Here is a 27376-nt window from a genome sequence, read left to right as displayed (position 1 = left end):
TTCATTTTTTCACTCATTTTATTTGTTCATTAAGTCATTCTTTCATATGATCATTCATTCTTTCATTCATTCATTCATTCATTCATTCATTCATTCATTCATTCATTCATTCATTCATTTATATAAACAGCCTATTTGTTTATTTGTTTGTTTGTTCATTTTTTCACTCATTTTATTTGTTCATTAAGTCATTCTTTCATATGATCATTCATTCTTTCATTCATTCATTCATTCATTCATTCATTCATTCATTCATTCATTTAATCACTCCTTTTATTTATCTATTTCATTCATTCATTCATTCATTCATTCATGCTTTCATTTATATAAACAACCTATTTGTTTATTTGTTTGTTTTTGTTTGTTCATTTTTCACTCATTTTATTTGTTCATTAAGTCATTCTTTCATATGATCGTTCATTCATTCATTCATTCATTCGTTCATATAACCCACTTATTTGTTTATTTATCTTTCTATTTCTTCACTCCTTTAGTCATTCATTCATTCATTCATTCATTCATTCATTCATTCTTTTACATAACCTGCTTATTTATTTGTTTTTGTTATTTTTTTCACTCTTTTTATTCATTAATTTAGTCATTCTTTCATATGATCATTCATTCATTCATTCATTCATTCATTCATTTATATAAACCACTTATTTGTTTATTTATTTGTTTATTTCTTCACTCCTTTAGTCATTCATTCATTCATTCATTATTTTACATAACCCGCAAACAATTGCAAACAATTTTACATATTTGTTTATTTATTTGTTTGTTTGTTCATTTTTCATTCATTCATTCATTCATTCACTTATTGTATGTATTTATTTCTGTATTTGTTGATTGTTTGTTTGCATTTAGTCATTATTTCATATGGTCATTCATTCATTCATTTATACAACCCACTTATTTGTTTATTTATTGTTTGTTTGTTCATTTTTTTCACTCCTTCCTTCATTCCTTCATTCATTCATTAATTTATACAACCCACTTATTTGTTTATTTATTGTTTGTTTGTTCATTTTTTTCACTCATTCATTCATTCATTCATTCATTCATTAATTCATTCATTCATTCATTCACTTATTGTATGTATTTATTTCTGTATTTGTTCATTCATTCATTCCTTCAAATAACCTTCATTCTCTTCATTCATTCTCTTAAAAAAAATGAAGAAGTTTGGCTTTTCCATTTAACATGCTGGTCTCACATTAGATGAACTTCATTAGCATTCCTATGATAACAATAACGCGGCAGCACACTAATGTAAGGTGACACTGCTAGCATGATAAACCTCTTTATCTGAGCCCAGGAACATTAGCAGGTCCAGTGGAGCAGATCTGAACTAATGATACTCACAGTACAGAAAAAACCATTCAAGCATAAACAACATGAGACCCAACCAATCTGAGAGAGGCCTAACTTACAGACGCACAATAGTTCGTCCACCTCCTCTTTCTCTTTCTCTCCCACGACCTCTCTTCCTCTCTGACCTTCCGTCTCAGTCTCTCACTCAGTGAGAGAGAGATGTGTTACATCATTGACTGGCCAAAACGCTTCCTCAAAACTTTCCTACAGCAGATTAGCCACCACCAGGTAAAAGATGTGCATGCGATTGATTTTCTGATTACTAATGATGATCTGATCAGAGGTTTGTGTGTTTGTGTTGTGCAGGTGGAGTTGCTAGTTGATAATGAAGCAGAGAAGGACTACCTTTATGATGTTCTCCGCATGTATCATCAGTAAGTATTTTGTTTTACACATTTTTTGGATGCGTAACATTAAAGGACCCTGGGTGCTGACATAAGGGTTGCAGGTTCAGTCCTAGTTATTACTGTTGCTCAGATTTAAGGTTAGGGATTTGAACAATCCATCTAGCAACCACAGCATTGCCAACATAGTGAATTTTGCACAGAAAACGTGAACATTTGTTTTTCTTTTACTGCAGTTTATAGATATTACATAATTCCTCATTACATAATATCTCTGCTGCAGCATTGTGTCTGGAAAGCTTTCGTTACTGATAAATAATGTAATTTTCCATCAGCAGTGCTGGCAATCTGCACATTCAAAAGGACAAACCTATTCGGTGTCTGTTTATCTGTGTGCAATAATAGGAAATGCTGAATGCATTCCCTAAGGTCTTTATTTGTGATATAGTGTGTAAATCAACACGCCATTGCTCCGCTGGACAGAAATAAAAGACTTAATCCGATGGAAAAGTAACTGGGATCAGATCATTTCCACTGTTCTCCCTGCTTTCAAGGGCAGCCATTCTCTGACGCCCCTTTGTTTCTGATATCTGAGTCAGGAGTGAAATATCAATGATTCATAGAGCAGCTGCCTCTAAATTCATAAGCTGATTTTATGTGGGTATAAAGTGTCATTTTCTTCAACGAGCAACAAATCAGAATGTTTTTAATGTAGGTTTCTATGCCAGGATATAAAAGGAAAACATAACATTTTACAAAGATTTTTTCAGAGATTCATTTAAATGAATAATGTTTCAAAGGCAGAATAATAAATGCTTTATATTAATATATTAAACTACATTTATAGATTTTCTTTAATGATAGAGTAATGGGAATGAGGCTGTATTTTGCAATACAGTAATGTGAACTGGTGGTAAAAGAATTGAATTGAAATGAAAATAATATTTAAATTACATTTAATTAAAATAATAAAAAAAAATGACAACATGTATGACAACAGTCATTATTTTTGCAATTTCCGATTAACTTTAAACCTAACCTTATGAACAAGTGCTTTAAGCTTTATGTTTGACCTCTCATTTGACTTGACCCAAAAGATTGAATATTGATTTACGATCAAGTATCAAGATATATAATCCATATCTTGAGCACAAACTGTTTGTGCTTTTCTGAATTAGCTTTCCTGTTTGCATGTTCTCAATCAGGTCCTGTTTAAATGTCTCTGCTCTGCCCTTTAGATCCATGGACCTGCCTGTCCTGGTCGGTGACCTGAAACTGGTGATAAATGAGCCCAAACGCCTTCCTCTGTTCGATGCCATCAGACCCCTGATTCCTCTGAAGCACCAGGTGCAGTACGACCAGCTCACGCCCAAGAGATCCAGGTGAGAGAGGAAACGAGGAATATACAATGACGTGTTAAAAAAGGGCTGATAGGGTGTGATGCTTCTGTGTAGTATGGCCATCTTTCTCTGCATGAATAACAGAGAAGGCAATAAAGAGAGAATGAGTGCAGTGGAAATCAGAGGAGGAGGTAGAGTAACAGCCGCTGCTCTCGTCTCCAAAGAGAATCATTGTTTTCCCTCATGCTCGGTCAGACGTGGTTATGAGCACAGAGAGAAGAAGCTTATTCAACCGTGTCTGATGCACAGCGCTAATAGGACCACAATGAACTGGATTCTGTTTCCCCTTGCTGTGCCTTTCTCAGAGAAAATAGAATAAAAGTATTATATTATATTATATTTTATACTTGTACGCTATATTTTATACATGTATATTTTAACATGTACGCACGCGCACACACACACACACACACACACACACACACACACACACACACACATATATACTGTATGTGCAGGGCCTAAAATTAACACTCGCCAAGCAATGCGAGTAAAAATCAGCGTTGGCCGGTAACATTTTTATGAAAATAAAAAAATAAAAAAAAAATAAAATAAAAATAAATTACATTTTCTTAAGTCACCGGCCTTTGGCAGGTGTGGCAAAAAGTGTATGTGTGTATATTTAAATATATAAATATATAAATATATAAATATATATATATATATATATATATATATATATATATATATATACAAATACAAACTTTATTTTATATATATATATATATATAATATATATGTATATATATATATATATACAAACTTTATTATTTTTATTAAGTAAATGAATAATAAAATATAATTATTAATATTAATAAAGGTGTATACCCTCATATTTTATTATTATTACTTAATATAAAATATTTTATATATTATATTTGTCATTTTGCTCATATATTATAAGTCATTTTGGTATTTGGTATTGGTTTTAATTTGGGGGGATTTTTATATTGTATTTTAAAATTTGCAGGCAATGCTTTAAGTCATTCAAATTTGTCTTGACAAATTTTTCCTTTATAATAAAAATATTATTGTAATTAGTGGGACATAATACATTTCACTAAATATCACTTTTACTGATTTTAGATGCCACTCTTTTGTCCACTTCTGTTATGAGCAGGAAGTTGAAGGAAGTGCGTCTGGACCGGACACACCCTGAGGGTCTGGGTTTGAGTGTTCGAGGGGGGCTGGAGTTCGGCTCTGGGCTCTTCATATCACAGATAGTCAAAGATGGACAAGCTGGAAATGTTGGCCTGCAGGTACGAAAATCCAGACAATATTCAAGGATGCCTGGCTATGCGGCTGCTTTTATAACTTTTATACAGCATACTTTTATATATATGAGCATGTTGAACATATTTGGACCCTCTTTTGCCTTATATTAAATATCTGACAACAAAAAAAGTTAAACTTTCAAATAGATGTGTGTATTTTACATGGCAAACCGTCATGATCAGTGCACCTTCTCTCCACTAGATGGAGCAATAAGCCTTCTTAAAGTCTTCCTGTCTTCTGTTCCCAAATACAGTTATTGTCCTCTAATACAGTGGTTCTCAAACCTGTCCTGGAGGACCACCAACACTGCACGTTTTCTTTGTCTCCCTAATCAAACACACCTGATTCAACTCATCAGCTCATTATCACATGGGTTAATGAGCTGATGAGTTGAATCAGGTGTGTTTGATTAGGGAGACAAAGAAAACGTGCAGTGTTGGTGGTCCTCCAGGACAGGTTTGAGAACCACTGCTCTAATATAATCTCCATGATCAATGTTTGTCCTGTAGATAAATGGCATTCAAATGCAGACCATGTGTTAATAGTGCAAAGTGTTACCTTTGTTATGACAGAGACCTGAAATATGAAACTATTCTGGTAAGTATCATATTAGCATTTTTTAAGTAATATTAATGTGGTTTGCTGTGTCTTCTTCAGGTTGGCGATGAGATTGTGCGCATCAATGGCTACTCCATCTCCTCCTGCATTCACGAGGAGGTTATTAACCTTATCAAGACCAAGAAGACTGTCTCTCTGAAAGTCCGCCGTAAGATTTTTCATTTCTATATACACATTTATGGCATCTTGATTTAGCTGTCAGTTACAGTGATTCACTCACAGTTGAATGGTGATTGATGTAACAGTCGAGCAATTCATTAGGAAACAGTGTCTTCCTTCAGAAGAGTTCATTATTGGGATTGCCACTAGCTAAATATATTATTTATTGACTATTTATTGACGTGTTTTTGATTATTCCCATTGTGACACTCTATTTACAGATGTGGGAATGATTCCTCTCAAGAGGTAATTTGGTGTGATCAATCACTTTAATTAGAGGAACTTTTGCTAACATTTTCATTTGTCTTTTTTTTATTTAATTTTTTTATAATAATATTGTTATAATATTATTGTCTTAAAAAGCTCCACTGATGAGCCTCTGAAGTGGCAGTTTGTGGATCAGTTTGTGTCTGAGTCAGGGGTAAGATTTTCCTTCTCCATATTTTAACACTATAAAGCTGTATCATTACATATTTGATACGCAAATTTCCAAAACCTCTAAATCAAAAGTTTTCTGAAAACCTGTTATACATAATCTTACACGTCTGATTGATAGGTTAGTTTTTTAGCAAGTAAAGGGCCTTTTATTATAATTTTAAAAACTATTCCCCTTCAGTTCATGGTAAACGTGTCTTTTTGTGGTAAAATTTTGCATTTTATAAAGTAAACATAAGCATAACGATTATATTTTCTGTAGTATTTCAAGATGAACACTTACTGGACTGAGGCAATTTAGGATTATCTGAATAGCCATACACCATTTTTAGAAAAATCATGTAAATTGTAAGTTATCAAATATGATGCTTTTGAGGAACGTTTATTCGTTCGTCTCTCGATCATCATTGTGTTTTGATGTTTTGCCCCCACAGTAAAAACTACACAGCTATAAACATAAAACTTAATATAATCTTGCTTAGACATATTATTGGGAGATATAGAGTGACAACTGTCTATAAATTGGCCATATAAGTATCAGAAAGAGAACAAAATATGAGCATATTTTTGCTCAGATTAGTTTTTTCATCTTCAAGCATAAGCTTTATATTCTCCTTTATCATATGTTTTTTGTCTAAGAAAATGTATATACTACTGCTTTTATAAAAAAAAAAAAATATATATATATATATATATACATACAGTGTATATACAGTACTAGTCAAAAGTTTGGAAACATTACTATTTTTAATGTTTTTGAAAGAAGTCTCTTATGCTCATCAAGCCTGCAGTTAAAAAAAAAAAAAATAATAATAATAATAATAATTTTTATTATGAAATATTATTACAATTTAAAATAATGGTTCTCTTTTTTAATATATTTTAAAATGTAATTTATTTTTGTGATGCAATGCTGAATTTTCATCAGCAAGTACTCCAGTCTTTGGTGTCTTATGATCCTTCAGAAATCATTCTAATATGATGATTTGATACTCAGTTATTATCAATGATGGAAACAGTTGTGCTGTTTAATATATTTTTTTGGAATACTTTTTTCAGGATTCATTGATGAGTAAAACGTTAACAGCATTTATTCATAAAAACAGCATTTATTCAAAATAAAAACATTTCTAACAATATAAATCGTTACCATCACCTTTTATCAATTTAGCGCATCCTTGTTGAATTAAAGTACTAATTTCTTAAAAAAAAAAAATAGTTATTGTTCCCAAACTTTTGAACGGTAGTGTATATTGTTACAAAAGATTTATATTCTAAATAAATACAGTCCTTTTTAACTTTTTATTCATCAAATAATCCTGAAAAAAGTATCTCAGGTTATAAAAAAAAAATATTAAGCAGCACAACTGTTTCCAACATTGATCATAAATCAGCATATTAGAATGATTTCTGAAGGATCATAAGACACCAAAGACTGGAGTACTTGCTGATGAAAATTCAGCTTTGCATCACAAAAATAAATTACATTTTAAAGTATATTAAAAAAGAGAACCATTATTTTAAATTGTAATAATATTTCATAATATTACTGTTTTTTTTGTTTTTTTTGTTTTTTTTAACTGCAGGCTTGATGAGCATAAGAGACTTCTTTCAAAAACATTAAAAATAGTAATGTTTCCAAACTTTTGACTGGTACTGTATGTATATATATATATATATATATATAATTTATTTTATTTTATTATTATTATTATTTCTGAATATTATTTTATAGACCAGGCTTTTCAGGGTTAAACCAGTTAAAGCTAATTTAATGTAACCACATTTTCTGACTCTTCCCTCCCAGGAGAAGAAGACCAGTATTGCTGGCTTGACTTCAATTGGAGGGAAAGAGATCAAGGAAAAAAAAGTATTCCTTAGTTTGGTGGGCACCAAAGGCATGGGAATCAGGTACGGAAGAAACTGAACTGATTCTACCACCCATATACACTAAAGTGCACCGTTGAATTACAATGAAAAAAAATTGACAAAATCTTTTAAGGTTTATTGATGCAAATTGCCATAATTAACTTATTATAAATTTAATGCAACACCTTGTGACAAAGAAATACTCTCTGTTGTAGCATATCGAGTGGACCAACACAGAAACCAGGCATCTATGTGAGCAATGTGAAGCCGGGTTCACTCTCTGCTGAAGTGGGCTTACAGGTCATTTAATTTAATTCCTAGATTAAACTGAATTAATAGAGCATTACTGTTTGATTCAACTGCAGTAACACACGTGTGTGTGTTTGTGTGGCTTGTAGATTGGCGACCAGATTGTGGAGGTCAATGGGGTGGAATTCACCAACCTGAGTCATCAAGAGGTAAGTAAGAGCTTGCTGAAAAAGTCAGCCAATTAATTAAGAACCTCTCTGTGTATTTAAACTGGTAATGTGTGTGTTTTCAGGCAGTGCGAGTGTTAAAGAGCAGCAGGAGTCTAACTATTACTGTCCTCACTGGAGCTGTAAGTTCAATGAAAGCCAACTAATACATTTCTGCCATCAGAACATCTCGAATACTCGCTGCAAGGCTTCTATCTCTCTCAGAAAAGAAAGCCATTTGCCTAGTATAAAGCTGTTGTAATTGACAGCGGTGGACAAGGGTTATACATATTATGCTGTTAACCTCTAGGTTATTTATTGGTGCATTTGTCTTTTTTATTTAACTGGTATTTTAGTTGGTATATGTATGTGAATTATGCGACCTGTACAGTATATAATGGATTGTATTTGTGTGTATATTTCTGTAAAAGTGCTGATTTGTCAACTGTATGTTTCAGGGAAAGGAGCTGTTTATGACGGATGAGGAGCGGCTGGCGGCTGAAGCTCGACGTGAGCTGGAAAGACAGGAGCTAATGCATCAGAAGAGGGTGGCATTAGAGACCAACAAAATCGTCAAAGAACAGCAGGAGAAAGAGCGCCAGTCAGTGAAAAAACACACAACTGAACACTACACTACACTATTCACACTGTATTCTTTTACATGCAAACGCCTGTAAAAGAACATTTGGATGGCTCCTTCAAGATATAACTCAAGATAACATCATTTTGTGACATAAGTTTACTTATATAGGCCACATCCAGATTCTACCAGCATAAGTGTCAGCAGAATTAAGAATTGGTCAAAAAAGATTGGTCACAGACTATCATGTGTAAACCTTGATATTACCTCACATTCTCTTGTAAAACAATTAGGGTTCTAGACATTACAATGTACAAGAACATCGAAGAACCTACAAAACATTCATGCAACAACAGACAAAACACAAATGTTAACGATACAGCAAAATTCTTAACTAAATGCAGTTAAATCTACTTTTTAATACATTTATGCAGTTATTCTTTAACTGGATCTTTATTATAAACATTTTAGGTACTGTTCTCTTGTGGTTAAAACAAAAATGAATATTCACTTGTACTTAAATACTTTGTTTGCTTTTGTCTCTTCATGTTGTCAGTAATGAATCTGATGAATCATTACCAATGCTGAAAAATTGTCTTCACTTTAAAGACATATAATTAAAATTCCTGCATGAAATCTGCATAAGTTGTTATTTTATTGTTCTATATGTGCAATGTTTTGTAGGAGAAAGATGGAGATATCACAGAAGACTGCAGAGGAAGAACAACGCCATCGCAAAGAGATGGAGAGGTAACACCTGTTTAATGTTGCCAAGCAAAAATAATCTTCAAAGAAAACAAACCTCAGATGTCAGAGTAGACCAAATCGATGTGGATGAAAGCAATGTTGTGAGAGATGGAAGTACATTCTGTTGTCCTAAGTCACTTCTAATTTTCACAACCAATGTTTTTTTTGTCCAGTAAAATGTGTTCAAATTATGTATATATATATGAATACGACAAATCAATAAATGTGACACACAAAATGTAATGTTTACTGCAAAAGGGGCCAACTTCTTGACATTTGTGTTGATGTTCAAAACAAATATATATCAACTCAGAAATTATTTAGCAGGCTTGTCTGAATAGATAATGTATGTGTCGTGTGTGTCAGAATTGAAGCATCGGAAAGTAAGCACCACAAAGAGTGGGAAGAAGATTGGGGCTCCAAGGAAAAATCCAAATCTCATTCCCCCTCCCCTTCTCCCTCGCCCCAACCACCCACTCGCCTCACACCTTCACCCAAACCCAAAACTTCCAGTAAGTTGACAGCACTTCTCCAGTGCATGAAATTTGAATGCCTTCTGTAAAACTAAACTATTCTCTTAATAGTAAACAAGTATGTTACCATGTCTAAAATGGTACACATAATGCACCATTACTCCTTTCTCCTCTGCATGAACGGATGTGCATTTATGTTGGATGCATCATCTCTCCTTGTGTGCTCTTTGTCTTTCTGTCTATTTGCCTTTCTGTTGTGCCGTGTCTGTCACTTCCTGGTTCCATCAGCTGCTGAGTCCTATGAAGAAGAGAGCGAAGAAGTAAGTGAAGTATTCATACGGTATTATAGACAGCATTCTTTGACAAACTTCCCCTTTTTTATGACTCTTCAACTGCATGTAGACTATACTTGTCTTGTTTGGTTGGATCTTTTGGTAGCTTTTGGATGAATGAATCTGCAGAGTTTTTGCATGAAACTAATATATCATTCTTGCTATCTTAGCGTTCGGTTGGTTTTACCGTTATGAAGGAAAGTTGCCTACACTCAAAAAGGTACATTGTGTGCTGCAAGATTGTTGTGCTGTTTTGGTGTCCTAGAACTATGGAATATGTTGTTCATCTTGGAGATATGTCTGAAGTTATGGTTTGCATGATAGTTTGGTTGACATTGGTGAAAAGTCCACCAGGTTTTCTCAAATCACTTTGGATATTTAGAAAGGAAAAGAGACCAAAAAGAAGAAGAAGATGTCCAAGACTGACACTCTTCCAGCCGAGAAAAAGAACAAGAAAGAGATGGAGTTTGAGCTGAAACTTGCCAAGGAGAAGGAAGAAGTACTTGAGCGAGAGAAGCAGATGAAAATCAGCAGACTTCTGCAAGAGGTATCAGACTTGTTCTAGTGAGGTTACAGTAGGGTTTGCTGACTTAAATTGTACTCCCAGTTTAATGTGTTTAAATGATTCTGTCTCCTTGGCCTTTGGCCTTCTGACTCTCATTGATTGGTCAAATGTACCCATTTGAACAGAGACTAAATTAAATTTAGCAGGTAACTGCACTATTGTACCCTTACCAATGGCAGTCCACCACATTCTCATTAGTATATCAAAGTTTCCATCTTTGGGTGTGGCTTTACTAATTCAACTAGGTGTCAGAAACTGAGAGGGAAGATCTGGAAGAGTCGGAAAAGGTGCAGCATTGGGTGGAAAGGCTCTGTCAAACCAGACTAGAGCAAATCTCCTCAGTTGAAAATGAGTCCCCAGAGGTAAAGTCTATCAAGTTTCACTCAAGTATCCTAATGTGTGTTGGTCTTCTAGTCCATAGTTTGTTAGTTCAGAGTTCTAAGCAATTAAAGTGTACCTCTAGATGTCTCCAACCCGTTCTCCTGCATCGACTGGTCCCACCAGACGGAGGTTCCCTGGAGGCTTGACATTGGCCACTACTGACCTTGATGACATAAACTTAGATGATGTGGACCAAAGTCTAAGGCAGCCTTTGAAAAGACTAGCCCCAACTCCACCAACATCCAACCAAGCTCCACCTCCCTTACCACGCCCTCCACCCTCACCCCGACTTTACCAGACATCCAACTATCGCCCTCCGTCTCCAAGAACACAGCACCAAATGCAACCAAGTTCCAGACCATCCCCTCAACGCCCACCTTCCCCACCAGCCACTTGGGTACCCTCTTCCTCAATAGGTCAAAGCCGGCAACACCCTTCTTCCCCACTATTCTCTTCCAGGGGTCTGTCCTCATCTCAGCCGCCTCCCCCTCCCCCACCACCTCCTCCCCCACCACCACCGCCTCCTCCTCCACCACCCCCTCCACCCGTGCACATGGAGGACAAGTACCATGCAGGGTCATCCAACTATCCTCGCTCCCCAAGCTTATCCGAACAAGGGAGTAGGTTTGGGGACAATGGTTACCGGCAGAGAGGGGGCTTCTACTCCAGCATCCCCAGTGATCTCTCACGCCCACCCAGCCCGAAGTTTGACCGCAACTTGACGGTTAGCATAGTTAACATTTTTAGCAGTGTGAGAGTTGATTATGTATGTCATATAGGAGTGGGAACTTTTAGTCGCATCGCAATTCATTCCAATTTGATTCCAAATTGATTTCATGATACATAGTATTGATATCTTCACTGAAGTGGCGCCAATGTTGCATCTGCAACACTGAGCGAAAACCCATAGAGAAGTAAATCCTGTGCAATGAAACCTGTGACAGCAGTGGTAATTCTGTTTGCTTTTCCAGTTGTTTTGGAAATTAAGATGCTTGTTTTTTGTGCGTGTGTGGAACTGGCAGCAAGCTGAACATGCTTATAGGTGCCGTTGTACTGTCACCCCAAAAAATTTTACTTTTTTTTTACCCACCAATTATGTCATACATACATGCATGCCTTGAGTTTGTTGTTTTGCAGATGTGAATACCCACTTTTAATTTCTCATCATTTGGGGTGAAAAGCATGTTGTTTGGTTTGACGACTTTGCAGTACCTGTGATTTCTATTTTTGCTGGACTGTTGAAAACCTTGTCCTTGTGGTCCAGGTGATGAGAAACACATCTCATGCTAGCAGGATATCCACCTCTAATAATCCACTGGTGAGTCCTTAGTTTGTAAATGATACATGCTGCTCTGGACCTTCCGCTCCATTTTTAGCACAAATCAGACTTGCCACCCTTGTCTAACAAATGTAATGCAAGCTTAATTCAAACCGGCATCTCTTTTTCAGCGGAAATAGTTTTCCAACAGTTCTCTGTGCTTAGATGTTTCAATAGATTACTCTGTTTTCCTGCTCTTAATATAACAACACCATTTCGAAACGAATATAGTTGCCACAAATCCTATTTAAGGGGCATTTTTTGAAACCGTAACTCTTTGCACTGCATTATAAATATGCACACCTCTTTTTTATTTGTGAAGTAATAACATTTAAAAAGCCATTTCACAAAAACATAATTATTACTAAAAAGACAAAGTCTATGTATGTCCTTAATGAAATGTTCCTACAATATTTTGTGTTGTGTGATTAGGATTGCATAACTCTTGAAGGTATATCACGCCCTGACCTTAAATTTATGTCCCTTACTGCTAACATCTGCATAGCAAATAGCCCCCAGCCCTCCAAACCAGCGGAGACAGATGAACCCTGTCATGTCCAAACCTGTCATGCTACCAAGTCAGACCTCACACAGACCCACGCTCCGCTCTGAGACTATGGTAAGACAGGGAGAACCCGTGTGTGTACGTGCGATGATGATGATGAGGAGGAGAAGGAGGATGATGGTGCTGGTGATGCATAAATAAGCTACTATATCTTTACGACTTTGACTCATTGGTTTGATTGTTGCGCCAATTGCTGTTTGACTCTGATTATAATTTGAGTTTTTCAAACTCGAGGAGGACCAGGTAGATGCAGCTTTTACTGATTGCACTGATTCAGAAGGCAGAAAGAGAAGGACAGAAGGGGAGAGGTTAAAGAGAGATGCTTCTTCCATTTGCGTGCACAATGAGATAGATTATCAGAATTAAAATGTCTTTGATTGATCCACATGACAAACCTAGACATGCTGTCCCTGACATCCATCAGACTCTCAGTCCTGTTTTATCAGATCACAAAGGAAGTTAATCACTTTGCCCTGTTCTTGTGCCTCCTTAATTTAAGTGAATGGGTGCTTGCCAATTCTGTGGTTATTTTAGGAGGGTAGCAAGAAGGTCAAGAGAGGACAATACCTTGCTGTCTTGAGATAGTATTCAGTCTTTCTTTATTATTGTTAAAGGTGTTTGCTATAATGCATAAGCCTGATTGTCTATCTTGTTCCCTCGTATCTAAATAATCAGGTTTCATTTCTCTCTAATGATCCAGTACCTTGTAGCATCACCATCACTGCTGTTCTGTATATAATGGATTATCAGTTCAGTCACGCAGTCAGTGTCGTTGTAAATCTCACAGATGCCTGAATTCATAGATACTAGTTAATAGGTCTATTTGCCATGCTGAGGTGAACCTTATATGGCACGTAATGAAATGGTGCAAGTGTTATTTTGAGGTGTTTGTAAGAGTCAGTCACAATTATGTTTGTTTCAGCCCCCAGAGATGCTCAAACGGATGGTCACGTACAACATGTCCTTTAAATCCAGCAAAAAACAAGTAACTGTCATCATTACTTTGCGTTACACCCCTCCTCCTCCTCCTCCTCCTCCTCCTCCTCCTCCTCTCTCTCTCTCTCTCTCTCTCTCTCTCTCTCTCTCTCTCTCTCTCTCTCTCTCTCTCTCTCTCTCTCTGGCCCTTGAGTGAAGTCTCTGCTGTCTGAGTGTATACATCTGCATGTGAAGTATATAATACATTTCTAACAATATTTCCCTGAGGATATTTTTACAATGTATCCATTTAAGCTGATTTAAAACTAGTTTTGTTTCCTTGACAATAATTAAAGGGGTCATATCATAAAGGATACTTGCTGTAAACAAAAAAAAAACAAAAAAAATGTGTGTGATTGAACCAAAGTGCTGTTGTTTATTTGTAAATGGGTGTCTTAAAGGCACAGCAGGAAAAAAGTCACTTTTGGTGGATTAAATTATATAAAGATACATTATACGACCCCTTTAAGGTCTGATTTTTAGTTTGTTTGTGGAAGTGTAGATTGTATTCTGTCTACTGCATTTCTTGAGTTTAAACGTGCATGTTATGAATATCTCTTAAAATACTCAAGGACATCAGAAGTATGATTGCAATATTACAATTTTTTCAGTTAAGACATTACATTTTCATCTTTCCATGACACTGAACTGCTGAATTAACTAAAATTTCTTAGAATTCTACTCCAGTCACACCCATATATTTCCATGCAATCATACCTCCATCTTGTTTGCTGTGAAAGCAGCCTGAGTGGATCTCATTTGCACTGCACCAAACTGAAGTTTATATAATAGAGTGAATATGCAATGGATGGCATCTCTGTGTGTTTCCATTTTGTTGGTTCAGTTTTAAGTGTGTTGTGGTTGTCAGAGACCCTTTATATTGTAACTATCTTTGCAGATGATTCTCTATTGAAACTATCCAACTAGAAAGCTACCAATGGATCCTACAAAACAAATGCATCCTTTCTCAGTATTAATATGTGCACCATGCAGTACGGTACTGTAGTATATTATGCAGTGTGTTATACTGTTTCATCTATTATGATGATCTATTATGACTTTTTATATTGTTTAGTTTTGTATTTAAAAATAAAGTTAGTCAAATCGAACCTGTTCATGCATTACCAAATATGAACACAATAAGCAAGGTAAGCAACAGATATTTGTTTAAATGTGCACTCAGCAAAATTTTGTTTGCAATGCCGGCTGATATGATAATTGTCTTGGAATTTATACTGACACCTATAGGTGTGGATGTAGCATTGCGCATAAGCAAGTATTTTCGGTTACCAATTTCATCATAGAAATAGACATTCAGCCATGATTTCACTCTGATAGCGAAAATGTCCAGCAAAATGGAGGTTACAAAAATTAAGCAAGTAGTATTAAGCTGGTCATGTGATCTCAAAATAGTGGCCACCATGAAGCAACCATGTAGAATTAAACAGATTTTTAGACTAATGATATGTTTATCTCATATGATTGTACACTATTTTAAATATATTCAAAATATGCTATTAGTTTTTGTGTTTAAATTACTTTAAATGAAGAAATACAGAGTTCACTTTTTAAGATCAGATGCTTTTTATAGATTGATTTAGTGGTCATGCCAAACTACTAAGGCACTGATCTGGAAGACTAAACACAACCTGCCAATGATTGGATTAGCGGTGACAACTATCCAGATATATAGTGTTCATTTGTCTCTTCTTGGAAATCAATGAGCACTAATTTGTTTTTGCTTAAATTATGTCCTTAGAACGAACCTCACATTTTTACAGCCTATACTATACTGTCAGTTTTTCCTATTTGTTTGTTTTTTTTGCAGGGATTTCAGAAATACGTGGATGATTTTGATCCATATTCCATGGTACTGTAACCCTTTACATTAACAGTTCTTTCTGCACCCTTTAGCCATTTTTATATTTTATACACAGATATGACACACTCCCTGAGCGTTTCTCTATGGAATATTACTTTTACCATCTTAGCTCTAACTGTGTATGATTTAACAGTTCACGGCTGAGCAGCTAGCTGGCAGAGATGTCCGACTTTTGAGAATTAAGAAGGTAATTAAGGGGGGAAAAAAAGAAATGTGAGCAAATTCTGTAAAATGTAAACTAAGAATTGGGAGTTTTTTTATTCTATTCACATTCTTCAGGAAGGAAAGCTTGATCTGGCCATAGAGGGAGGAATCGACTCCCCATTGGGAAAGATTGTGGTGTCATCTATCTACGAGGGAGGTGCAGCAGATAAACATGGTAAGTCATACAAACATAACACGTTTCCAAGATATCAGAGAGATTTGGGGGTTGGTTCTTTTGACTTCAGGCTTTAACAAACACCTTAGCAACCGCACTCTGAAAACTAATGATGATCATGCAAAAGTCTAGTTTATTTGTCATTTGTGATATTGATTATATTGACTTAATAAAACATTTAGTTTTGTTTCAAAATTACCTGCTTAGTGTTTTCAATATATTACTGTTAATTCTCTATGGTTTTGTTCATGTTATTTCAGGTGGGGTCGTGTCCGGTGATGAGATCATGGCTGTGAATGGAAAGATCCTCACGGATGTGACTCTAGCTGAAGGACAGACCTCAATGGCTCAGGCCTGGAACAGTGGAGGGGTACGGCCCTCATTACAATAAAACAGCCAATCACTTTAAATCAGTTGATCTGTCTGAACAGATTGTCCTGGGGTGAAGAAGACAATGCAGCTCATTGGAGCCAAATGGTTTGCATTCACGCATATTTAGGGAGTTCACACTTGTAGTTCAGTTGTCTTGTTTTTTGTTTTTTTTTATCTGGATCAAAAAAGGAAATGATTCATTTAGTCCTGGTTTGCTTAGCTTTCACACTGTTATTTTTAAGATCAAAACCTAAAGATACAAAACACAAAAACGGAACTTACCGAAAATCCAAAACAATGCTGTGTGCTGGGCTAAACGTGCTCGCTGTATGTGCGTACATATGATGGTATTTTTACCAGCTGAAAACTCAAGAATAGCTTATAAATTGTGATGAGTCAAAATAGCAACAGGAATTCCTCCGCAACATCTCGAATATAACAAGAAAAAAATAGGTATGCTTGAGCATTCTGTTCTTTTTGGGGTCGCATCTCGTGACTTCTAGATTTCTTTGGTCTGTGTTGCACTCATATTTCAGTCAAACCTTACCAGAATTTATTTGGAAGTGGACCAAGACCCCCTGAAAAGGTGGGCTTTGGTCCTCTTGTTTGATATGCACCAGGGTTCTGATGTTCATAATTATTCAAAAGAACCGCACTAAGAGCAATCGCACCAGTGTTCATTTTAATCAAACCAAACCTGCCAAGTGTGAACACACCCTTAAATACAGCTTTTGTCAATAACACTTCTAAGTTAAATTCACTCAGAATTCGAACACCCGTCCTTCATCAAATTCAACATACTCAGCATTCAAATCATGTTGAAAAAATAACTGCTATTTACAACATAAAAAACATGAACATAATGTCCTTAATTTAGTCAACCAAGCCTTTTCAGCCTTCATCGGTTAAATGAACGTATAAAGCATTGTGTCTGTCGGTCTCAAATGTAGTTTTATTCTAGTCCTTGTGCAGATTCCTTGTTCTTCAAAATTTTACAGATGAATCAACACACTCTTGTAGCAATTCATAACTATTTAACATTTTTGTGTTTTACATTGGCAGTGAATTCTTATTAATTCGTAAAATCTGATTTACGTTTTAATACGAGCTGGGTTAAGTTTACGGGTGGACCTTCATGCTTAGGTTATTTTTCTAAAAAAAATCGTACGTTTTCATATGACTTAAATTGTATGAATTTATCAAACTGTAATTGTTTAGTAAGATTGGTTTGGATGAATATAGAGGTGAACTGAAATGTAGTGATTTATGTATTTTACTGTCATCAACAAAACTGGATCTTATCAGCACTACCCTAGAAATGATTCATTTCAGAGTACAATGATGTGAATAGCACAATGTGGAATCTCTAAGGTTTCATTGCACAATTACAGTAATTACGGTAATTTTGACACCACATAATGCTGCATTAAACCAATTTTGCAGAATTACATAGATTTAGTAGACACAAATCACAAGAAAGTGCACATGGTCTGTTGCTGTAATGATTTTTTTTCAGCAAACATCATTTAATATAGATGAAGGGTTGGAGCAGAAGTGAAGCAGAATGTATCAATGAAATTCTGCCAATGTGCCTGTCAAACATCAAGACAGTAGGGATTTAAGTAGGCTAATGTTATTCACAGTTAACTCATTTCATTAATGCAAATGAAACGTGTAGGAGGAAAAATCTCTTTTATTGTGTATAAAATGTCTTTTATTGTGTGCTAGAATTTATCTGACTTCCATCCTTTTGTTCATGTGCATGTGTTTGGCATTTTTCTGTGTATTTGTGTGCAGGACTGGATTGACCTGGTCATTGCGGTGTCTCCACCGAAGGAATATGAAGATGAAGTGTACGTATAGTTGCATTCTTCCTCATTATACAATGACAGCTCCAGTGCTCTCTAAATTCAATTCACTCAGTTATAGTATTATGCTTTATGTGGTCTATTTCAATTATGTCCAATGAAAAAAGCAATCAGTTGGGTAAATGGCTCTCAGTGGTGAAGCTGTCATCTGCTGTATGTCTTCAGCCCTAAAGCAGCATCAGTCAGACCTACTGCAAAGAAAAAGGTTTTCCAAGGCAGTGCCCCTGTGTACAGACAGGGCTACGTCCTTCAGATGAGGACCCCCCATCCCCCAACCTGATCGGCCAATAGCCCAGTGGTAATAGCCCCCCCCCCATCCCCATCCCCCATACCATTCTGCAGTGTGCATCATGTACATGTGACAATCTCTTTTCTTTGTCAATCTGGAAACTCAACCAGATGTTTTCATTTGGGGATTTGTTGTGATAATTATTCAATAATGCAATATCAATTGTTGTGAACTGTTATTCACAAGGCTGTGCAGTCGTTCTGATTGATGTTGTTCAAAGGGACTGTTACATGTCATGACTCATGCATTGATTATTGCAACTTTGATCTGTCCTTTTGCTACTGCATGTTACTATGAATGTCTACAGCACTACTGCATGTGGAATTATGAAAATATACTGCCATTGGTTCACTAGGAGCAAACTAGGGAGTCAAAAATGTATAGATTGGTATAATATTTGTACTTGAAGGCTGTAAAACATTCAAAGATAGAAATGACGTAGAAGTCTGAGTGGCGAGCAAAACAAGTCTTTATTTTTATCACAAATAAAGAAACAAAAGAAAGAAAATCACTTGAGTCGGGAACACTACCTCGCACATCAAAACAAACACTCCAAAATATCCCCTGCCCCCCACTTTTAGAGAGGAAGTTGGCTACAGCCATCTGTTCCCCCGGCCTGTGGACCACGCATTGGTATCCTTCATGCGGTAGAACCACTGTAGGGGCGCGACCTGGGAACGGGGACAGGATGAGAGAAGGAAGAGAGGGAGAGGGGTTTGAGAGAGAGAGAGGTTAATTAGGGGCTTCCCGGCCCCGGGGCATGCAACCAGATGATCTTCAGCCAGCTGGATGGCCTGGTTCAGCGACGCCGGGCAGCCGAACAACATCAAAAATACTTAAAAATAGTCTCTCTCTCCCCGTCCCAGGTGCACACTTAGATCCGTCTCTCCTCCAAACACTATTACCGCTCTACTCGGCATTCGTTCCCTTCGCTTTACCACGCCCCCCTCGCCACAAATGCATTTATATTTGCACTACCAGTAATGGCCCGCTGGTTGCAGCAGATAGTAATTGTGCCTTTTGACTTTTTTTTCCACCATGTCTTTTTGCACATTATGTGAATCAATGCAGTGACATTCTTTGTCATTTTTATATGTCACTTTCATATATAGCATATATAGTCTTTGTTGTAAAATTCCTTTTCCTTGCTAAGAGTGCAACCTTTTTTCTTCACCCCTCGTGTGGATGTGAGATATAAAACTTTAGGTTAGGTAGGTAACCCTGGTTCCCTCAAAAGGGGAACGAGACACTGTGTCATGGAGTTGACGCTATGGTAATATAATACCCACCATGACATACTCCCCAAATGCCTGCTCACTGTGTTGTGAAATCACCAGCGAGTTAAGCTGTCACTAAAGATTGCCATACAGCAAACCTAGTAACCAAGAACTATCAGCCTAAAGCAATGTCCGCAGCTCAATACCACCCATATTACCTGATCTATATGACCCAGCGGTAGAACTGACTAGGAAGATTGCAGGCTCACTTCATCTGCCACCAACAAGGCAGGGCAGACTAGAGGACTGCCACCCGGACCCTTTGCCATTAGTTCCAGAGGGAGCAACTATTATGCATTCCGGACCAAGAGAGGCCTCAGGAGAGAACACCGTTCTCTGAACTGCCTGCTCTACCAAGAAACATAGCTAACCAAAATCGGGTCTACTAGGGAACTAGTCGACACAAAACCGTCTGACAACTACCGCCACTATGATTCAGAGGGGCTTACTGAGAGAGTGGAGCGCCACAGCACTCTCATACCACTCTCTACCAAGTAGCACTTATCTGCTGATGGAAGATAGCCACAGATGTCTCTCCACAGCAACCACAGCAGCCATTGAACAGCCGATAGCACTGCTTAGTGGCGTGCAGAGACAAATCTGTGCCCTGTGGAGTTCTTTCACTGGTTCAGGGCCAAGGCTCTTGCCAGTGTCGAGTTCTTTGAGCAGGTCAGCCTGATAGGCCTTGGTAACGGCACCGTGGTGTGCAGTGTTCGACCAGCCTGATCTGCTGCCTCATAATCCACAAAGAAGATGTGATCCTGCAGGGTCTCATGGGCAAGGGTGGCCTCTTTATTGATGAAGCCGAAGCGGTAGAGAGATAGACTGCGAGCGTCTCTTCTACCCTTGGCAATGACTCCAACGTGTCTGGGTTATAAACACACAAGGAACATGGGGCTTTCCATGACCTAGAGAGAGAATAAAATTGCAATTGCAGAGCGAGCTTCCATATCCAGAACGGGACCCTCGGAGGCCGTTCGATAGAGTGAGAGAAAGGGTGGTGCCTCACTCAGGCTCATCTAAGAACTTCATCTGAGAACCCCATGAGTGAAGTTGACTCGATGCCCGATGCCAGCAACGGGACCCCACCCATGAGGTGTATAAATAAAATTCCCCTGATCATCAAAGAGGGCGAGACAGGAGCTGAGCTTTCTCAAATTAAAATGCTTGCATTGCACATAATCAGCTCCTCTGAGAGTTTATCGATCTCTGCTACCAAACAAAGAATACACAGCTTGTGTCCGTCGTCCCCAAGAATGTAACGGGGGCACAGTGAAACACATCTCCTGTTCTAAAGACAGACAAACAGTTTTGCACACACAGTGACTGACAAGCAGCTTCTGAAGACAAGTAGCTGGTGACGCTCTTGCGCTGGTGTTATTTATAGAATTGATTACGCACTGAGTTGCCTCACCTGACTTTGTCCTAGGCCAATGTTTTGGCCTGTACTACACGTGACTCATACACCTGCACGCTCTGAAGGCGTTCCCATTGCGTCAACACCATGACATGGCGCCGATGTTACCCTCAAAAGGAAACCCTCTTTTAAATATCTATCAGACTAATCTTATTTTATATTTTCTGTCACTCTTTTTACAGGACTTTCTTTTAAGACGGACCACAGGAGGAATCGATCGAGAGCCATTCCTTAGTAATTTTGCAGCAAGCACATCATTTAGTATATATGTTGTAAATGCAATTATTCACATGATTTATAAATCAAACATCTGTTTTATAAATGCATAATTTACTGTTTGGACATTATTTTGTTGTTGTATGCCAAAACAATAAATATGCATTAACAAAAAGCTGTTTTTGTGTAATGTTTGTATGACTTCTGATCATTCACAAATTAAAGTGCACATTATGCTATTTTAAAGTCTCCTAATTTTGTTTTGGAGGTCTCCTACAACAGGTTTACATGCATCAAAGGTAAAAAAACTGTTTCATTTTCTCATAATATACGTTGCACATCACCACATCTTTTAATGATTTTCAGACGACTCGTCTGTTGAATCAGTCTCTCTAAATTCCTCCTTTCCACAAGCTACTCTGCTCTGATTGGCCAGATGGCTCAGTCTGTTGTGATTGGTCTACCGTGTACAGTGTTTGTCAGAAACAAAAACACCCATAACCATAACTGAACGACAGCTCCATCTGGAGTAGTACCCCGGAGTGCAGTCTGGACGATGGGGCGGGGCAACACATTGGGGCGGGGCAACACATTGGGGCGGGGCCACACATGTCGCTCTGGCTCTGGCTCTGCCCACCCCAATTTAATTGGTTTATTTTACAGCAATCTTACTGGCCTAGACGATTCAAGCCTGAGCATGCGCATTCCTTTATGTACTATTTTGTGAATGATTTTGCCATATTAAAGAACTATTAAATGCTAATTCTAATCGTATCTTGTTATCGGTTTCCCATGGTAATTTTAGTTAAGATCTATTGGCTAATGTTGTATTGTACTTAAAGAAACAGAATATATTAAGTTATCGTTTAAAAACTAACACTTGGTGACAGCACCTCAGTGTACTTCAGGCTAATAGAGCTGTTTTACATTAGCACGCCATTCACTTGGCTTCTTCATATTTCCATCAGGATCGGTGGATCAGCTCAAACTCGTAATTTTGATTATGATAATTCACTGTATTAAAGGAAGACATAGGACAAACCTGAACACAAGCAGCTGATTTTAAATTTTAAAGCACAACCGTTTTTTGTTGTTGATTTTTTTTAAACAAGATTTGTTCTCCAATGCTTGCATTTTTTGGGCAAATAAAATGTTTAATGGCATGTTTAACTCATTTTCCTTGTTGTTTACCTGTTAATAAAATATGAGGCCCAGGGCCTATATTGGTTCTGTATATAGGAATATGTTATAGTCTTTAAAGGTTCCTGTTTTCTAATAGGCTGTCAGCAGGTTAACATGTAGGCCTGCTACATGTGTGACTGTGGCATCAGGTATTAAAAATCTAATTATTTATTTATCCTCCCACGCATTGTGTTCATGTTATAATCTGCGTCTATGGGATAAACATAGTTTCAAATATTGACACTCGCATATAGCTGTAGCCTAACTATTAAAAAAATCACTGCTGTAAATCTGTGCAATATAACAGTAGCCTACTTAAAAAATGTATTAAAATACCCAGCAGAGAAGTGATATGAATGTTGTTGTATTCTTTTCCAAGGTAACCAAGGTTACGGGGGTTCTGTGTGCGCATGTGTTGTGAGAGTGAGTGACACAAAAAGAGTAAAGAGGTTATCGTTCCGAGCTCTGGTGTGAAGTTGAACTTCTTGCTGAATAACTAAAACACAACATTGGCGACAAGGATGGCTGAGTTTAGCTTACCACCGCCGACACCTTTTCTCCCCGTTCCTGGTGAACCGCCTATTCCGTGGGCGAGTTGGATTGATGGTTTCACGGTGTATCTCGAGGCTATGGACTATACTGATATTTCGGATCGGAGGAAAATTGCCCTGCTTCGTCACTGTCTCGGGGCCGAGGGACAGAGAATATATCGCGCTCTTGGGGAAGCGGAGACTTACGAGGAAGCGGTCGCTCAGCTCGCTCTCCACTTCATGGGCCAGCAACGAGTAATACTACGCCGATACAAGCTACGCAAACGGCTTCAGCGATCGGGTGAGTCCGTGCAGGACTATGTAACTAATCTGCGAGACCTGGCGCGCTCGTGCAATTATGGGACACTTCAAGATGAGATCGTTCGTGATCAGCTTATTGAAGGGATACTGTGTGAAAAGACACGGGAAAAACTTGTTGTTAGAATCTGACTAACTAACACTAAATCAAGCGGTTGTAATCGCGCTGCAAGTGGAGGCAGCTGTCGAATGCTCTACACAGCTTGCTGATGTGCGCCCCCCCGTGGACATCCCTATGCAACAACTCCGACCTGCCAGTTACCAAGGCCACACTCCCTTACCCATAGGAAAAAGTGAGAGTAAGGATGCAGGTTTTCCAGTGCATTTTGCACAACTGCAGAGAAACCGGCGCATTTCAAGTTTTTGTGGCAACTGCGGGTCTAGTTCGCACAATTCAAGAGCCCAAAATTGCCCTGCACGTGGGCAGACATGTAGGAATTGCTTTAAAAAAAATCACTTTGCTAAAGTATGCCGGTCGGCTCCTGCTACACAAGCATCACAGAGGACACTCTCACCTGTCTGTAATGACTACACTGAAATTAGACATGTATCAGCTGGCCAGGCAGCTTTTAGGACATGTACTGTGCTGCTGGATGAGGTGAGTCTCCCACTCCTCCTGGATACGGGTGTAGCTGCATCGTTGCTCAATGCCAATACGTATCGCAAGTTCTTCTCCCATCTGCCATTACAGCAGCCCTGCACATCTCTCTGTGGCTACAACAGTTCCAGGATTACTATGCTTGGCGTTCTCCGCGTCTCAGTACGCTATGGCTCCAAACACCTGCCATCGTTCCCATTCTACATTTCTGAACGGGGAGCCAACCTCCTGGGGCTTGATCTTTTTACAAGCTTGGGGTTCATCCTGCGAGACGATAAGGGCGCTTATATCCACCATGTCACCTCCACCTGGCAACAGAGATGGCCAGCGCTGTTTGACGAACTGGGCTGCTTTACAGCTTTCACCCACAAGCCTCTGGTGGACCTTGGGGTATCGCCAGTCATACAGCCCCTGCACAGGATTCCTCTAGCTCTGCGGGAGGAAGTCACCGCTGAGTTTCAAATGATACTGGACATGGGGGTGATTGAGCCAGTTAATGCGGCCCCCTGGATTTCTAACCTGGTCATTGCAAAAAAAAAAAATCTGGTGGAATACGAGTCTGTGTTGACCTGCGCTCTGTAAATAAGGCTGTTATCCCCGACAAGTACCCATTACCCACATCTGAGGAGCTGACCACTCACTTCTATGGTTCGACGGTCTTTACGAAGCTGGATTTGCGCCAGGGTTACTTGCAGGTGCCACTCCACCCTTCCAGCAGAGACCTCACAGCTTTTGTCACACACGCTGGGGTATTTCTCATGGCACCTTACGTTGAATGGAGAGAAATGCACGTTTGCAGCCTCAGCCATAGATTTTGTAGGGTTCCGTCTCACCTCTAGGGGCATCGCCCCTCTTCAGTCAAATATCGAGGCGATTAACAAAATCCCAGAGCCCACCTCTGCCTCCCAGGTAGCCTCGTTTCTGGGCATGACAGCCTACTACCTTCGTTTCCTGCCTCAGTACTCCTAAACCACAGCACCACTTCGCCAGTTACTAAAAAAAGAGGAGCCATGGGAATGGACTGCAGCATGCTCCGAGGCCGTCCAGACACTGAAGTCCCAGCTTACCACACCACCTGTCCTGGCCCACTTTGACCCTGACAGTCAGACTATCGTCACCTGTGATGCATCTACACAGGCCTTGGGAGCGGTGCTGTCACAAGAGCAGGATGGAGTGGAAAGACCAGTTGCATTCGCCTCCAGAGCTCTGACCCCCACGGAACAGCGCTACTCTGTCAGTGAACGCGAGGCCCTCGCGTGTATCTGGGCAACTGAAAGATGGCACCTTTTCCTCTATGGCCGTCGTTTCATCCTCCGCACCGACCATCAGGCTCTGATCACGCTCTTGTCAGCCTCCGGCTCAGGTCATAAACCCTTACGTCTGCACAGATGGGGTGAGCGCCTACGACAGTATGATTACCAACTCAAATTCACACCAGGGAGGGATAACGTGGTCGCTGATCTTCTATCTCGATCCATTGATGCGCCCACACCAACAGCCTCGCCAGGCAGTGATGACATGGAGCCAGAACTCATCCAGATGCTCCATGCACCTCTGAAAGCGTCTGTCTCCCTGGAGGAGCTGCAAAGGGAGTCCAAGTGTGACCCCACACTGACAACACTCCTCACATATATACGCTCGGGGTGGCCAGCACGGATGCCTGAGGAGTTAAAACCTTTTGCTAAAGTACGAAATGAACTGTCCTGCTGGGGTGATGTTTGTGTCTCCAGGGGGCTCTGTACAGTGGTGCCGGGCAGCTTGCGTGCACGTGTCCTATCAATGGCGCATGAGGGCCACTTGGGCATCGTTAAGCTCAAGCAAAGATGCCGGGACCTGGTCTGGTGGCCAGGCATTGACCACGACATTGAAGGGCTGGTCAGGGACTGTGAACCTTGTCTCCTCAGTGGGAAGACTGGACTACCAGCTCCAACCCCTCTTCAACCTGTTCCATGGCCATCTTGCCCATGGGATCACCTTCAACTGGACATTTGTGGGGAAATTCATGACCATAGAGTTCCTCATCATCAACGCTTTCTGGTGGTCGTGTACGATCTCCATTCTAAATAGCCGGAGGTAATACCAGCCGGAACGGTCACATCACAGACCATCACACAGATACTGGACAGCCTGTTTGCTCGCTGAGGAATGCCCCGTGCCATCACTACTGACAATGGGCCGCAGTTCACCTCTGCAGACTTCTCCACTTTCCTTTGCAATAAGGGAATTAAGCATATCCGGGCTGCACTCTACCACCCCCAAGCGAACGGCGGGGTCGAAAGATTCAATCAGAGCCTTAAGAACGGCATTCGTGCACATCTTGTCCAGGGGTACACATTCCAAACAGCACTCAACCTAACTTTGATGCATTACAGAGCTAGCCAGCACACCACCACCCAGGCCTCTCCTGCTTTGCTAATGCTCGGCTGGGAGATGGAGTTGCCATTGGACAGACTCAGAGCACGAGACTTGTCAGCAGCAGCGAATGGCACCTGGGTAGCAGCCAAAGCAGCAATAACTTCAAACCAGAGGCGAATTAAGGACAGCTTCGACAAGAGGCACAAGGTCAAGGAGAATAAAATAAAGGTGATGGACTGGGTTCGGGTCCGCAGACCCCACCGTAGCAGCAAAATGGCATCGTTTTGGTCTAAACCCCTCCAGGTGGATCGTCAGTTACAGTCTGCCACATTCTTGTTGAGCGATGGCTCTCGCTGGCATGCTAGCAGACTGCGGAAAGTGCCGGCCCCTTTCAACTTAACCAGGTGCCTACGGGCGAGGGACCCTAGTGGGAGAGTGCCACAGCACATGCCCCTTCCGGCCCCTCCACTGGAGCCAGTACAGCCACGGCCAGGCCCGGAGTTTCAAGGTTCCCCTCTCAGGGAGGCCAAGATGTGCCGCAGTCAACGGCATTGGAGAGTCGACCGGTTCGAGCAAGGGCTCGTCCTGCATACCTGAAGGACTTTATCACAGACTATCACGTATAGGTGTTTAGCCATTTCTCCTCAACTATAGTTTAAGTTGAGACACAATTTTTGTAGTTCTTTATGGGGAGGGGGAAATGTTGTATTCTTTTCCAAGGTAACCAAGGTTACGGGGGTTCTGTGTGCGCATGTGTTGTGAGAGTGAGTGACACAAAAAGAGTAAAGAGGTTATCGTTCCGAGCTCTGGTGTGAAGTTGAACTTCTT

At 39.3% G+C, this 27376-nt stretch overlaps 2 protein-coding genes across 3 annotated transcripts in view; both read left to right on the top strand.

Moving 5' to 3' along the window:
* Positions 1–21803, top strand: part of LOC311070741 (harmonin-like) — a 23784-nt gene extending 1981 nt beyond the window's left edge. The window contains exons 1-21 of one of the 2 annotated variants that reach the window (XM_084094773.1): positions 1519–1602; positions 1681–1748; positions 2957–3100; positions 4239–4377; positions 5051–5159; positions 5392–5416; positions 5534–5591; positions 7413–7516; positions 7690–7774; positions 7873–7932; positions 8016–8072; positions 8388–8530; positions 9194–9259; positions 9623–9768; positions 10018–10049; positions 15694–15735; positions 15881–15934; positions 16027–16126; positions 16387–16496; positions 18296–18351; positions 21532–21803. In XM_084094773.1, the coding sequence (XP_083950899.1) occupies positions 1534–1602; positions 1681–1748; positions 2957–3100; positions 4239–4377; positions 5051–5159; positions 5392–5416; positions 5534–5591; positions 7413–7516; positions 7690–7774; positions 7873–7932; positions 8016–8072; positions 8388–8530; positions 9194–9259; positions 9623–9768; positions 10018–10049; positions 15694–15735; positions 15881–15934; positions 16027–16126; positions 16387–16496; positions 18296–18351; positions 21532–21544 (1680 nt within the window). In that variant the 5' untranslated portion in view covers positions 1519–1533 and the 3' untranslated portion in view covers positions 21545–21803. Of the gene's footprint in view, positions 1–1518; positions 1603–1680; positions 1749–2956; positions 3101–4238; positions 4378–5050; positions 5160–5391; positions 5417–5533; positions 5592–7412; positions 7517–7689; positions 7775–7872; positions 7933–8015; positions 8073–8387; positions 8531–9193; positions 9260–9622; positions 9769–10017; positions 10050–15693; positions 15736–15880; positions 15935–16026; positions 16127–16386; positions 16497–18295; positions 18352–21531 lie in introns of those variants that run through there. The other variant, XM_084094774.1, reaches the window with a different exon arrangement.
* Positions 10966–13475, top strand: LOC311070395 (uncharacterized protein; the record flags this gene model as incomplete). Its single annotated transcript, XM_084094222.1, has 4 exons — positions 10966–11731; positions 12272–12325; positions 12831–12944; positions 13425–13475. Exons 1-4 carry the CDS (start codon positions 11090–11092, stop codon positions 13473–13475), a joined length of 861 nt encoding a protein of 286 aa, XP_083950348.1. The 5' UTR covers positions 10966–11089.
* Positions 21804–27376: the final 5573 nt, after the last annotated feature.

This window comes from Abramis brama, assembly GCF_963993115.1.
Source record: "Abramis brama genome assembly, chromosome: 20".
In the NCBI taxonomy this organism is placed as follows: domain Eukaryota; kingdom Metazoa; phylum Chordata; class Actinopteri; order Cypriniformes; family Leuciscidae; genus Abramis; species Abramis brama.
This window is presented reverse-complemented; position numbering and strand designations above follow the sequence as displayed.